Source organism: Leuresthes tenuis, unplaced genomic scaffold (genome assembly GCF_036924035.1).
Source record: "Leuresthes tenuis unplaced genomic scaffold, fLeuTen1.0.hap1 SCAF_21, whole genome shotgun sequence".
Lineage (NCBI taxonomy): Eukaryota > Metazoa > Chordata > Actinopteri > Atheriniformes > Atherinopsidae > Leuresthes > Leuresthes tenuis.
Window position 1 is genome coordinate 31,839,693 of NW_027325375.1, and position 14,797 is coordinate 31,854,489.

The 14,797-nt window shown below is 45.9% G+C and overlaps 1 protein-coding gene across 2 annotated transcripts; it reads left to right on the top strand.

The window, feature by feature from the left end:
• The first annotated feature begins 348 nt into the window (after positions 1–348).
• trappc14 (trafficking protein particle complex subunit 14) lies at positions 349–14,130 on the top strand. 2 transcript variants are annotated; one of them, XM_072375389.1, is made up of 13 exons: positions 349–612; positions 1,624–1,946; positions 3,126–3,221; positions 4,348–4,477; positions 6,208–6,294; positions 6,974–7,094; positions 7,918–8,065; positions 8,139–8,221; positions 9,745–9,896; positions 10,484–10,620; positions 10,695–10,773; positions 12,828–12,942; positions 13,019–14,130. In XM_072375389.1, exons 1-13 carry the CDS (start codon positions 420–422, stop codon positions 13,167–13,169), a joined length of 1,815 nt encoding a protein of 604 aa, XP_072231490.1. In that variant the 5' UTR covers positions 349–419; the 3' UTR covers positions 13,170–14,130. The 2 variants fall into 2 exon arrangements, with proteins under 2 accessions (XP_072231490.1, XP_072231491.1); XM_072375390.1 differs by having other exon boundaries at positions 1,627–1,946.
• Positions 14,131–14,797: the final 667 nt, after the last annotated feature.

The following is a 14,797-nucleotide window of genomic DNA, read 5'->3' on the forward strand; positions in this document are numbered from 1 at the left end:
ACACATAAAGTATTTAATAACACATATATCTTGCATCCTATGACAAGATGTCAGCCTTGAAATGTATAATATAATATAATATAATATAATATAATATAATATAATATAATATAATATAATATAATATAATATAATATAATATAATATAATATAATATAATATAATATAGTATGATATAATATAATATAATATAATATAATATAATTGTTTTTATTTCACTTGGGCCAGATTTTAAACAGTGTTGTTAAAATGCTGTAGTATCATAAAATGTCCACTAGGGGCACCGCACCAACAGTCTGTGACGTCAAATCTGATTTTATTTTGAAAGTGGAAACAGGAAGTGTGTGTTTCATTGTTCGGGTCTGCGTCCCTTTACTCTGCTCCTGGTCCCGCTCGCTCAGCCTCCTCCGGTCGTCGCCATGGTGCAGATGATGGAGTCGCAGTGCGAGTATTTCATGTATTTCCCGGCGGTGCCCATCACGGATCTGTCGGACCCGGCCCGCTACCGCACCTTGCCCCGCCGGAGCCACCTCTACCTGGGCGAGACTGTCCGCTTCCTGCTGGTGCTGCGCTGCAGAGACGCTGGGGCGACGCCAACAGAGCAGGGCCCCGGTAAGGAGGGGGGGGAGCCGGGAAGATGCCCTGTCCGGCAGGCTTCCGATAAAAGGGAGGCTGAGAAAAAGATAAACTCTCTCTGGTGATCCACAGCTCGTTTGTTTACGTTGTTAAGGAGTTAGCTCTGTCACGAGCTTAATGTGTTTAATATTAATGACAATTCAGCTTCACTGTTTTTGCAAAAGCAGGTGAATGTGAGAAATAGCACTTTTAACATTGAGGGGATTCATTGTGCCTTATAGTCTTCCGTAGCAGACTCTAACGTCAGTCACGTGCGTTAAATACAAGAAATATACAACACAATATGGAGCTATGATTACACTGGTATTATACCTCAATGTGCAACACATTTATGTTGATGTACACAACATAAAATACATTTAATATAGCCACCCGTGTCATATGAAGAGCTCAGCTCCAAAGTTTTAGGTCTCAGGACATCTTTTTATTTTTCAGGTGTTAAAACTCAGTAAATCCAGCCTCAGATGAACACACGACACATCACACTTTATTATCATTATTTAAGGAACAAAAACTACTATAAAGTACCAAAGTACTTTATAGAGAATTAAACTAGAGCTCAAATTGAAGTGGAAATTGGGCCAAAACGCAGTTTAAATGTAAATAAATGTCATTTATTTCTACAGCCCTTTACAACAATCCATTTCGGTACCAAAGTGCTTTACAGCAGATAATAAATAAAGAAAAGAATAAATAAAAAACAATAAAACAACAGTAAAAGCATTAAAATACAGCAAAATTTAATAAGATGAGATAAAAGTGTCATCATTCTACTGGGTATTAAAAGCCATCTGAAATAAGTAGGTTTTTAGCCTCGATTTAAAGAGGCCCAGCTCAGAAACAGTAGGAAAAAAAACACTTAACAAGATTTAAAGTCCTCTGATTGCATCCAAATGAGGGTGAAAACAGGTGTTTAAAAGCCTCTCATGATAAACGACTCAAATCAGACGATTTAGCAGAACCGAGCCCATGATGCCTGTCCTCCAGCAGGCGTCGCCGATGGATTTGGGACAGAATTGGCCAGTAGCCGTGCGTGGAGGGAGCTGGCGGGCTCTCTGTGCGCTGTGGCCAGCGTGAGTCCAGGTGAGAGCAACCGTCACCGGGGCAACCATCACCACGACTACCAGAGCAGCGGGGACGAGGCCAACGAGGACGGCGAGGACGACTACATCGCAGCGGCGGAGGCGGCGATCGCAGCACTCGGCAGCAGGGTGGACTCCCGGTGTCGGAGCTTCAGGGACTGCAAACCATTGCTCATCCACAACTCGTCTGGGACGGCGTTGAGGGAGTTCCGCAGGGCACCTGTTCAGGTACCCGAACAATTAAAGATACATCGTCCAGTCAGTTGGTCCAAGTCTTTGATCCAGACAGAAAAATCACTGTGAGGTCAAATCATTTCTTATCCTGTCGACTCATTTTTCATTCATTGCACCCAGAAGATGAATCCTTCTCCCTTTGGCTGATTTCTCCTTTTATCCGCACCTTGCCAGGGTCCAAACATCTGAATCCGTCCAGAGGAGGCAGATTCCCCTGGCTGCAATGACTACTTTGGTAGAAAAAGAATTGGTTGAACTTAGGATCATAAACCATCAGTGCTCACTTTGACAGGCATAGTTTTTAATTTCAGTCCAGGATAACTGCTTGGCTGTGGATGGAAACAGAGAGTTTACATCAGGTAAAGTCTTATGTTTATGTTTTTAGTAGATGCTTTCATCCAAAGCGACTTACAGGTAGGCAGGTAGGGTAAGGGGGTCTTGCCTAAGGACCCCTACTGGAGGTAATACCTTTCATGCAGGGGATTTGAACTCAGGTCTCCCACATGGAAGGTGGCAATAACACCACTACATTATCCAGTCCCCGTGTTACCTTAAGGTCTGTTTTTATTGTAACTGTTGGACACTTTGACGTCATGGATCACCCCTGACCGGCCTGGCCACCAGCAGGTTCAGAGTTTCAACAGTAAAATATTTCAGCATGAGGGTGAAACTGTTAAGTTCAGCTCAGGATCATCTTTAGGGTCCTGGAGTTATTAAAAAGAGTTAAAAATTAAACTTTCTAGAGAGGTCTGATATCAAACAGTTCACTTTGTGGTTGAGAAACCTGAGGCATCGTCATACTTGGCATGAAAAGCTGTTGAGCTGCTTTGTTCTGTCTTATGAATAAAACATTGATGAGATGATCCACGTCTAAAACAGATGGTGTGAAGTACTTCTGGCACATTTGGAAGAGCTCGGAAAGTCAGTTTTCATCCAGAACCATAATCGGATCAAAATTTTACCAAGAAAGTAACGAGGTTGCTGTCGGCCTCAGCTCTACGTTGTCTTGATATGAAGATAAGATGCTAAGATGCAGCAGTGAAATATCCACGCCAACCTGCTAAAGATCAGCAAATGGAACAAGTTAAATTTTACTGTCTTCATGAAGGTTAATTCCTGCATGTGTGAAAGTTACCTGAGTTAAATGTGAGTTAAATGCTGATTTCTCCCCAGTCTCCTCTGGACGAGCCGGTGGTTTTGACGGATGAAGTCATCTTCCCGCTCACCGTCTCTCTGGACAAACTCCCCGTCAGCACCCTTAAAGTAAAGGTCAGGAGAAAACGCCGTTCTGTGAGGACAAATCTTTACAGATAAGGTTTTGTGCTCGAACATTTCAGAATCGATGGAAGAACACAAAGGAGGCAGAAGGCAGACTGAAAGCAGAGTAGCTTTTATATGGTGTCTTTATTATTTAGGAAGTTGAAGCTTAAATCTCCCCAGGTTTTCAAATAAAAAGGAACAGAGGTCTCCCACATGCCAGGTGGTATCATATCTCCCAAATATGACTGAAGAAGTATGTTTAAAGTCATGAAGTTCCACAGAGCTCCACTACTCCTCCAGTCATTTTCACTGATAAATCACCGTTTCTATGCGGATGACACTGAGCTTTACTTATCTGTGAGAACACCTGAAATCAGTCAGTTAGTCAAACTATGAGCAGCCTTAAAGGCACAAACACCTGGATGTCATGTGATTCTGCTTTTTACTTCAGACACGAGAACTTTTATCAGAAAAGGTCGACTTCACTGTTAGTTCATTTCAGTTTTGTTTATGTGGCGTCAAATGCACTGAAACTTCTCTTCGATCCAATCCCCCGTCCTATTGGATTGTAATTGGCTTGAATTGGACTGTATCTGAGCGTGCACGAGGCGTGCACGAGGCAACTGGAAAGAAAAGACTGGCAGCTCAGATATGACCAGACGTGAGTAACGCCTCAAACACAAAGGTTCACAAACGGAGTCGAGCTGCACCATGAAATGGAAAAAGCATCCTCTGTATCTCTATCCTGAGTTACCAGAACCAGTTATCCTGGTTGAAATGTAATGAATTGGATTGTAATTGGCTTGAATTGGACTGTATCTTTGAAATTCCCTGAGATGATGCTACAGGGATAATTATGAATTGATTAAATCTAAAACAGGAGCTGGAGGAGAAGTGTAGGAAGCTAATGTTTCCTAACACGTTTAGAAATACTCGTTTCTGAGCTGTGAGTCAGTTTATTTCCCCTCAAACCGGTAGCTTCATGCCCCAGACATTGTTCCACCTTCTAAAGGGTTCATCAACAATGCAAACTAAACAGTTTCAGTTTAATTTGGTTGTATTATAAACTGCACTTATCCAGCTGTTCAGGACTCAGTGTGGTGTCTTTGGTCAGTGATGCTGCTCTCCTGTGCAGGTGATGGTCACAGTGTGGAAGAGGGAGGCAGAGAAGGTGGAGGTGCAGGAACTCGGCTACCTGAGTGTCCTGCAGCAACGAGAACCCACACACACCTTCAGGCATGACCTCAACACCTTCAAAGCTCAGGGTAAAACACACACATGTCATCTCTTTTACCTGAGGCCTTTGATCCAGTATCTCAGCACACTTCATCCATCTCTGTGATGGCTGATGACCAGTTTCTTTACAACATCAGTAAACCAGGTTGTATCTGAGCCAGTTTGACACCAGCTCCTGCTACAGAACCCCTACAGATTGTTATGTTATGTTTATGCATTTAGCAGACGCTTTTATCCAAAGCGACTTACAGACCCCTAAGGACCCCTACTGGAGGTAATACCTTTCATGCAGGGGATTTGAACTCAGATCTTCCACGCGAAAGGTGGCAATTATACCACTACACTATCCAGTCCCAGATTATGCAGATTGGAGGAGTGCCCCAGGGGTCAACACTCGAGCCCCTCTCTTTGGAAAAATAAACCACTTCCTTGGATCCAGTCATCTGTCTACATGCTTATGTCTAGCAGGTCTCCCAACAGTGAACCCCCACAGATGGCCCAGAACCCAGTGGAGCGTCTGCTGTTCCATCAACTTAAAAAGTCACATGACCCTCCTCTCCTCATGGACCTCCACCGGCGGCCAGATCAGATCCAGTCTAATGCTGCCTGCAGAAAGACTTCTGGCTCTGCAGCAGCTGCTTAAACTCATACAGGCTGATGCTCCTTCTGGACCTCTGGGTTCCTCTCAGGAACCTTGCCTGGTTCTGCCGTCCCTACAACCAGGACAGTCTCAGTCCAGACTGTTTTCACTGGTGGTTCCATGAAGGTGGAACCAGCTACAGATGCTACCAGAGCAGTCTCTCTCTTCCTGAAAGAACCTCTCCAAACACCTTCTGTTCTGACACTGAGAAGAAGGATGATGATCCAGTGAGTAGCCATGTTGAATGTGTCGTCACCTTCTCATCTGGCATCGCTCGCCATGCAGTTACCAGCACCAGCTGATCATTGGTCAGATCGTTAGCTAGCTTTAGCAGAAATGTATCTCTCTTTGACTTATATTTCCTCCTCGGACTCATCAGAAGCTCCTATTGGCTCAGAGAGCTGGCAACTAGAAGATTAGAATAAAGGCTGCATTTGTCAAGTATTTACATAAAAACTGACTTATTGCTTTCCAGAATGGCGCCGCCCTGGTGGCAGCAGGCTGCTACAGCAGCTCTGGACAAACTGCGTCTTTCTTTGCATCTTCTTTAGATTTTTTCTGCGAAAACACAGATTTCTGAAACACGTTTCTGAGCTGATTTGGATGCTGAGCTGCTGGAAGGACTTCTGCTGATGCGTAACCATGGCAACAGGAAAGTTGTTCACCTGTTGGAGCATCAAACTAAGCTTTTAAAAGCTCAAGAAATTCCCGGAATAAGACCCTAAATCTAGAGTTGAAGAGGAGACGTCTAGGATGGAGAGCAGGAACAAAATGGAGGAAAAGGAGGAGGAAGTTTAAACCATTTCTTTGATGATCATGAGGGGAAATCTGAGATCACTGGCAGACAAAATAGAACAACTCTGACAGCTCTCTGCTCAGCTTTAAGACTATCCGGGCAGACAGAGACTGCAGACAGAGCGCTAACAGTAAAGGAGGAGGATCACAGAGCTGGTTAACAACAGATGGTGGAATCCTGGACTTGATGACCAATTCTAACAGCTGAAAAACTTCTGATTCTGATTCATACAAATAAAAAACAATCTTTTCACGACTCCTCTCAGATGTGGAACAAACTGAAATCATTCTGTGTTTCAAACCCTCGGCCCGTCTCGCCCACAGTGAGCACCACACTGACCGTCCTGCCGCCTCCAACCGTCCGCTGTAAGCAGATGACCGTTTCTGGGAGGCACCTCGCCATCCTGAAAGGTACGACGCCGGTCTTCTGTTACAGGTGATGAGCTCGAGCTGAAGATCTGCTTCAGACCAGATACAGCTCCACCTGTTGGAGCAGCATTAGCCTGGTACAGCACAGCTCCACCTGTTGGAGCACCAGTACCAGGCTACAGCACAGCTCCACCTGTTGGAGCAGCGGTTCCAGGCTACTGCACAGCTCCACCTGTTGGAGCAGCATTAGCCTGGTACTGCACAGCTCCACCTGTTGGAGCAGCATTAGCCTGGTACTGCACAGCTCCACCTGTTGGAGCACTGGTACCAAGCTACTGCACAGCTCCACCTGTTGGAGCAGCATTAGCCTGGTACAGCACAGCTCCACCTGTTGGAGCACTGGTACCAAGCTACTGCACAGCTCCACCTGTTGGAGCAGCATTAGCCAGGTACTGCACACCTCCACCTGTTGGAGCAGCATTAGCCAGGTACTGCACAGCTCCACCTGTTGGATCTGTACCAGGCTACTGCACACCTCCACCTGTTGGAGCAGCAGTACCAGGCTACTGCACAGCTCCACCTGTTGGAGCAGCATTAGCCTGGTACTGCACAGCTCCACCTGTTGGAGCAGCACTAGCCTGGTACTGCGCAGCTCCACCTGTTCATAGAAATGAAATAAAATGTGAATCAGGAACTTGAGCAGCTCTCCTTCTCCTCTCAGTTCTGAACGAATCCTCTCAGGAGGAGGTGAGCGTTCGGGACGTTCGCATCTTACCGAACCTCAACGCCTCGTACCTTCCCGTGATGCCCGACGGCTCCGTGCTGCTGGTGGACAACGTGTGGTACGTCCCGGGTTCTGCTTCAGATGCCGGGTTCTTTGGTTCTTTTCATGTCTGATGTCCTGTTTTCAGTTTATTTAGCATCATCCTGATATTTTGGGGTGTTTCAGATCCCCGTCCTTTGGTTCCATCGATGGTTTTATTCCATCAGGTTCGCTCCATTTGAATGATTTATTCCTTTTTACGCCACCTTCTGTGCGCTGTATGGAATGACAGGAGCGCCAAAACCAGAAGTCTTTAAAAAGAATACAGAAAATATACACTGAAATAGACAAATGTTAAAAGAAAAAGGCAGTTTTTAGCTAAACTTTAAAAGTAATTTTAGCTAAATAAAGATAAAGACTTTTTTTCCATTTTTATTCTAATTTCATCTGTTCTTTTTCTTCTTGCTTTCGTTGAGTTTGAACATGAGATGTTTTTCTCTTCATGAACTTAATCTTGATGTATATCAGCTGAGTGCTTCAGACGTTTAACTTAAATCACACCTAGAAGGCCTAAATTAAACGTTTATTTCAGAGGAAAAGTTGCACTTCCAGAGTAACATAAATAATGCAACACAACAGGTTCTGTGACCTAAGAAGGAGTTTAAATTTACCTGTAAACTCACCTGCTCCTCAGCAGGTATTAAAACTGAGCCAAAGCACAGAAGCAGTGTGAGAAACTAAGTGAACCCTCACTGTTTCCACAGTTAGTAGCAGCCAGGAGCTGCTGATCAATGCTCTGATTAATTGATCATCAGTCATCAGCAGCTCTGTAAAAGCAGTTAAAAACACAAACAGACTTTGAGTTGGATGGTTTGTAGACTGCTTCCTGTCGTGTTCTGCAGCCACCAGTCCGGTGAGGTCGGCATGGCGTCTTTCTGCCGCGTGGACAGTCAGGCCTGCCGCCTTCCCAGCATGCTCGGTGCTTTGGAGGAGCACGACTTCCTGTTCCAGCTGCACCTTAATGACACGCCGCAGGATGACTCCAACGAGGTTTGTTCAGGCTCCACCTCCTGCAGAGTGTGGTTCTTTAACTGGTTATTCACAGTATGTGCACGCTTTTTAGGGACTGGAGGTTCCTCTGGTCGCTGTGCTGCAGTGGTCAACTCCCAAGATGCCTTTCACCAACTGCATCTACACCCACTACAGGTAAAGAATGTCCCATCGCAGCTTTTGCACCTCTCTCTGATGATATGTTGCTTCCTCCTGGTGTGACACAGCTTCAGCTCACATTTCTGGACTGTGTTGAGTGGAAATGCTTCTCTGAGCTCATCCTGAGTGTTTCTCAATGCCGGTCCTCATGACCCACTGCCCTGCATGTTTTTGATGTTTCCCTCCTCCTTATCAGGCCACTGCAGAGCTTGGTGACGAGCTGATCATTTGAATCAGGTGTGGTGGAGGAGGGAACCATCTAAAACATGCAGGGCGGTGGGTCATGAACCCCGGCATTGAGAAACACTGCAGCAGAACTAAAGAACACGCTGCTGAGTTTTCTCTTGTTTCTTACCATTTCTGAAGGTTCGAGGTGTTTTTGGTGTTATTATTGCATGTTGTTCAACGCTCTGCACCTTAAAGCAACACCAGAGAAGTTTGTGAACCATCAAACTATGTGCTTCAGACTCGTTTTGAAGAACATTGTCTTTTATTATGTCCGTTTCCAGGCCTGAAACTGTCCTGGAGCTCCCAGGGCGCTGAGATACCGCAGTTTACGACTTTGGTTTCCAGCCCTGAACCAAACTGTTTTGCTTTGTTGTTTTTGTGGTCCTTTAAATTAAAAAAAGGCCAATTATATCCCTGCAGTATGGATTTTTATTAAAGATCAGCTGTTGTTACAGATAACAAAATAAAATCTAAACCAGCTGAAGTGTAGCAGGTGTGGTAGAAACCTTCAGAGGTCTCCATCAGTGGGTTGGGCTGCTGTTTCTGTAGCTTAGCAACAACTCAGCTGATGATGTCACACACAGCGTCAGCAGGTGACTCAGGTGAACTCTCAGCAGACAACCTAGTCAGAAACTCACAGCCAGCAGTTCAACATCTGGGCTGCAGAGACGCTCCTTCTCAGTAATTGAGATCTCACATTTCCCCTGATGATCAGGGGAAGAAATGCTTTAAACTTTCTCCTTTTCCTCCATTTTGTTCCTGCTCTGCATCCTATTCATCTCCTCTTCAACTAATTCGGACTTGGATTATTCCATCTGGATTATTCCAGGCATTTCTTGAACTTTTAAAAGCTCAATTAGCTGCTCCAACAGGTCAACAACTTTCCTGCTGCCATGGTTACGCATCAGCAGAAGTCCTTCCAGCAGCTCAGCATCCAGCTCAGAAACATGTTTCAGAAATCTGTGTTTTCTAAAGAAGATGCAAAGAAAGACGCAGGTTGTCCAGAGGTGCTGCTGCAGGCTGCTGCCACCAGGGCGGCGCCATTCTGGAAGTGACAACATGTTTATGTTTATGCATTTAGCAGACGCTTTTATCCAAAGCGACTTACAGGTAGGCAGATGGGGTAAGGCCTTGCCTAAGGACCCCTACTGAAGATAGTAGTACCTTTCATGCAGGGGAACATATCCACATGTATGGCTGAGCATGTGGGCAGGATGTTCTGGTGCAGAAGGGACCAAACAAGACTTTCTTCGTAGAATCTGTGGCTAACACGGAGTCCAATCCTTCCCCAGGCTGCCCAGTATCCGTCTGGACCAGCCACGGTTCGTCATGACGGCCAGCTGTCCGAGCACCGTCAGGGTGAAGGAGCACTTCAAGGTGAAATATGTGCTGCTCAACAACCTGCAGGACTTCCTGGCCGTCCGGCTCGTCTGGACTCCGGAGGGTCAGTGTGTGTTTTACCACAGTTTGTCCAGCAGTATGAAGGAAGTTCTCTGGTTTAAAATGTTTCAGTTCGACTCACAGGGAAAGCTTCCCTCTTGGTTAGATCTGACTGTTGAAATGTTAATAAACGCACCTCATGATGAAAGCTGTTCAACTCCAAAGGGGTAGAATGTAAAAAAACATGCAGCTTATGATCATTTTGGCTTCTTCCTTCACCTTTAGGGAGGCTCAAAGCCATGAAACACAGGACTGATGATAACCTTTTTAACCCTTTACTGGTCGTCCAGCTCTCCTTAGTTATCTGACAGAACAAGAGTCAAACCATCTCTGCTGACTCATTAAACACCAGAGAAGAAGAACCTGCCTGAGATTCTCTGGTGATAGTTGTCTGTAATACTCTGAAATCAGCTGCAGCGAGGACAGAATTCAGCATGTTTATGTGTCAGGTCACTAAATCTGACACGAACTGGACAGGGGTTTAAAAAGGGTAAGAAGGGAGCTTCCATAGAGTCTGAAATGGCCCAAACTCAGAGATTTATGAAGAAAACAAGCTTAAAAGTGTCAGAGAGTGACTGTGTGTGTGTTCAGGTCGAGGTCAAAGTGAGGACACCACGCTGTCGGCGGTCGTCTGTCACACGCCGCTCAGTAACCTCGGTCACTGCCGCAAAGGCAGCACTCTGTCCTTCAGCGTCGCCTTCCAGATCCTCAAACCTGGACTGTACGAGGTGCGTGAACCCAGCACTCAGACTCCTGATTCCCCTCCTCCGGTGCTCATTGTTTCCTCTTGTTTCCTCTCCAGCTGAGTCAACACATGAAGTTAAAGCTCCAGTTCACAGCGTCGGTTTCCAACCCTCCGCCTGACGCTCGGCCGCTGTCACGTGAGAACTTTCACTTTCCTTTATTCACCACAGCTAACAGCTCTTTGGGAATCACCTTGTTGCTGCAGAAATCCTATTTTCTGTCTGTCAAACTGTGTTTTCTTTGCTGTTTTTCATAGATGCAACAAAAGAAATGGGAACAAATGATGTGTCTTTGTGACAGGCTGCTGGGAACAAAGTGCCTGTAATAAACTAGGACATTTTAGAACGATTTATACACATATCATTATATATTATATAAATATTATAATATATTATATATATTATATTATATAAATCGACATTTATATAATCATTTATATAGAACATTTATAGACGTACGACTTCGTGAACGAACGACTTCGTGAACGAACGACTTCGTGAACGAACGACTTGATGAACGAACGACTTGATGAACGAACGACTTGATGAACGAACGACTTGATGAACGAACGACTTCCTGAACGAACGACTTGATGAACGAACGACTTGATGACCGAACGACTTCGTGACCGAACGACTTCGTGACCGAACGACTTCGTGAACGAACGACTTGATGAACGAACGACTTCGTGAACGAACGACTTCGTGAACGAACGACTTCGTGACCGAACGACTTCGTGACCGAACGACTTCGTGACCGAACGACTTCGTGAACGAACGACTTGATGAACGAACGACTTCGTGAACGAACGACTTCGTGAACGAACGACTTCGTGAACGAACGACTTCCTGAACGAACGACTTCGTGAACGAACGATTTCGTGAACGAACGACTTGATGAACGAACGACTTGATGAACGAACGACTTCGTGAACGAACGATTTCGTGAACGAACGACTTGATGAACGAACGACTTGATGAACGAACGACTTCGTGAACGAACGATTTCGTGAACGAACGACTTGATGAACGAACGACTTCGTGAACGAACGAGTTCCTGAACAAACGACTTCGTGAACGAACGACTTCGTGAATGAACGACTTGGTGAACGAACGACTTCATGAACGAACGACTTCGTGACCGAACGACTTCGTGAATGATCGACTTGATGAACGAACGACTTGATGAACGAACGACTTCGTGAACGAACGACTTGATGAACGAACGACTTGATGAACGAACGACTTCGTGACCGAACGACTTCGTGAACGAACGACTTCCTGAACAAACGACTTCGTGAACGAACGACTTCGTGAATGAACGACTTGGTGAACGAACGAGTTCCTGAACAAACGACTTCGTGAACGAACGACTTCGTGAATGATCGACTTGATGAACGAACGACTTGATGAACGAACGACTTCGTGAACGAACGACTTGATGAACGAACGACTTGATGAACGAACGACTTCGTGACCGAACGACTTCGTGAACGAACGACTTCCTGAACAAACGACTTCGTGAACGAACGACTTCGTGAACGAACGACTTGGTGAACGAACGACTTGGTGAACGAACGACTTCGTGAACGAACGACTTCGTGAACGTACGACTTCGTGAACGAACGACTTCGTGAACGAACGACTTCGTGAACGAACGACTTCGTGAACGTACGACTTCATGAACGAACGACTTCGTGAACGAACGACTTCGTGAACGAACGACTTCCTGAACGAACGACTTCCTGAACGAACGATTTGGTGAACGAACGACTTCATGAACGAACGACTTGGTGAACGAACGACTTGGTGAACGAACGACTTCATGAACGAACGACTTCGTGACCGAACGACTTGATGAACGAACGACTTCGTGAACGAACGACTTCGTGAACGAACGACTTGATGACCGAACGACTTCGTGAACGAACGACTTCCTGAACGAACGACTTGATGAACGAACGACTTCCTGAAAGAACGACTTCGTGAACGAACGACTTCGTGAACGAACGACTTGATGAACGAACGAAAGCATCCATTACGTCTTATGAGTCGAATGCTGATCCAAATTAAAACCCATTTTAACTTTGTTTATAAGGTCTGTTTGTTCTGATTTATGGTGAAACATTCCTAAAGTGTTCAGAGGCATCATGTCGATCAAAGAGGCGTGGCTTTGTCTCATCACCACTCAGGTAAAAACAGCCCGTCCAGCCCGGCGGTCCGAGACCTGCTGGACCGACACCAGGCCAGTCTGGGTCGCTCTCAGTCCTTCTCCCACCAGCAGCCGTCTCGATCACACATCATGAGGTAACACCGACTCCACAGTAGCGTGGCTTAACTTCCCTTCACACGCTTAGTGTGTTTCTGTGTGTGTTTGCGGCAGGACGGGCAGCGCCATGGAGCGGCGGGCCATCACGCCGCCTGTCGGCTCCCCAGTCGGTCGACCGCTTTACCTGCCGCCGCAGGACAAAACTCTGCTGTCACTGGACAAGATCGCCAAGAGAGAGTGTAAAGTCCTGGTGGTGGACAGCTAGGAGCCAGGAGGCAAGGATGCAGGAGTGGACAGGAGGAAAGGATGCAGGAGAGGGAAGGAGGCAAGGATGCAGGAGAGGGAAGTAGGAAAGGATGCAGGAGTGGAAAGGAGGAAAGGATGCAGGAGAGGAAAGGAGGAAAGGATGCAGAAGTGGAAAGGAGGAAAGGATGCAGGAGAGGAAAGGAGGAAAGGATGCAGGAGAGGAAAGGATGCAGAAGTGGAAAGGAGGAAAGGATGCAGGAGAGGGAAGTAGGAAAGGATGCAGGATAGGAAAGGAGGAAAGGATGCAGGAGAGGGAAGGAGGAAAGGATATAGGAGAGGAAAGGAGGAAAGGATGCAGGAGAGGGAAGTAGGAAAGGATGCAGGAGAGGGAAGGAGGAAAGGATATAGGAGAGGAAAGGAGGAAAGGATGCAGAAGTGGAAAGGAGGAAAGGATGCAGGAGAGGGAAGTAGGAAAGGATGCAGGAGTGGAAAGGATGCAGGAGAGGGAAGGAGGAAAGGATATAGGAGAGGAAAGGAGGAAAGGATGCAGGAGAGGAAAGGAGGAAAGGATGCAGGAGAGGGAAGGAGGCAAGGATGCAGGAGAGGAAAGGAGGAAAGGATATAGGAGAGGAAAGGAGGAAAGGATATAGGAGAGGAAAGGAGGAAAGGATGCAGGAGAGGAAAGGAGGAAAGGATGCAGGAGAGGGAAGGAGGCAAGGATGCAGGAGAGGAAAGGAGGAAAGGATGCAGGAGAGGAAAGGAGGAAAGGATATAGGAGAGGAAAGGAGGAAAGGATGCAGGAGAGGACAGAACAAGGAAGCAGAGGCTTCTGTCTGGACGAATAAAAAAGTTCTGGAACATGAATGAAGCAGAAATCTTGGGAGCTTCTCAGCATCTGTTCAAACATCAGTATTCAGATTTTAAATCTAATCTTTCATCATTTTCAGCGTCTGTTTCCTGCAGTTTGCTGCAGTTTCCTACAGTTTGCTGCAGTTTGCTGCAGCTATTAAGGAAAAGCAGGCGGTCCAACAGCTGTTTATTAGTTTAAGACTTTAAGACTGCAGAGTTAAATCTGGTCTGACTCATTTATTGTGAAGCAGCTGTGAAATAAAGTGTTACCTCATTGTTTCTGTATTATCTAAAGGTGAGAAATGTCAACTTTGTGGAAATAATCCCAGAGTTTCGTCTTATTTCACCATCAGTATCAGGTCTTTACCTTCGAAGCGTGACGTGAGCTCAGAAACCCGTTCAGAACCGGTCCAGAACAGACAGGAACTGAGTTTGGAGCTTTCTCTGTGAGCTGGGCTGCTCCACACCGGCAGTAACAGCCTCTTTCTTTTATTCTCAGCATTAGATGCTGCTTCAGCCGACCGGATCGTGGCTGATTCCTCACTTTTAGGCACAAAATGGACTCCATGATGTTGTTTTTTCTCAGTTCTGCTCCTGAACTCTGAGGCAGGATCGGCTCAGCTTTGTCTCCGGGGCAAACATGTAAAAACTATGTTGATGTTTGAAGAGTCCCGTCACTTTTGGATCTCTGATTCTTTTTATTTATTAAAACCACTGAGCTGTAAAACCCTTGTTGCTGTTTCCTTATGCAGCGAATTGCTGATGTTTGTCCAGATTTACTCACATCAAACTTTACAT

What these genes read in the sequence shown, in the direction of transcription:
- trappc14 (XM_072375389.1), top strand. Translation starts at nt 420, where the DNA reads ATGGTGCAGATGATGGAGTCGCAGTGCGAGTATTTCATGTATTTCCCG. An exon ending in TCCGCAGGGCACCTGTTCAG is followed by an intron (nt 1,947 to 3,125) that starts GTACCCGAACAA and finishes ATTTCTCCCCAG; the next exon opens with TCTCCTCTGGACGAGCCGGT. An exon ending in TCAGCACCCTTAAAGTAAAG is followed by an intron (nt 3,222 to 4,347) that starts GTCAGGAGAAAA and finishes TCTCCTGTGCAG; the next exon opens with GTGATGGTCACAGTGTGGAA.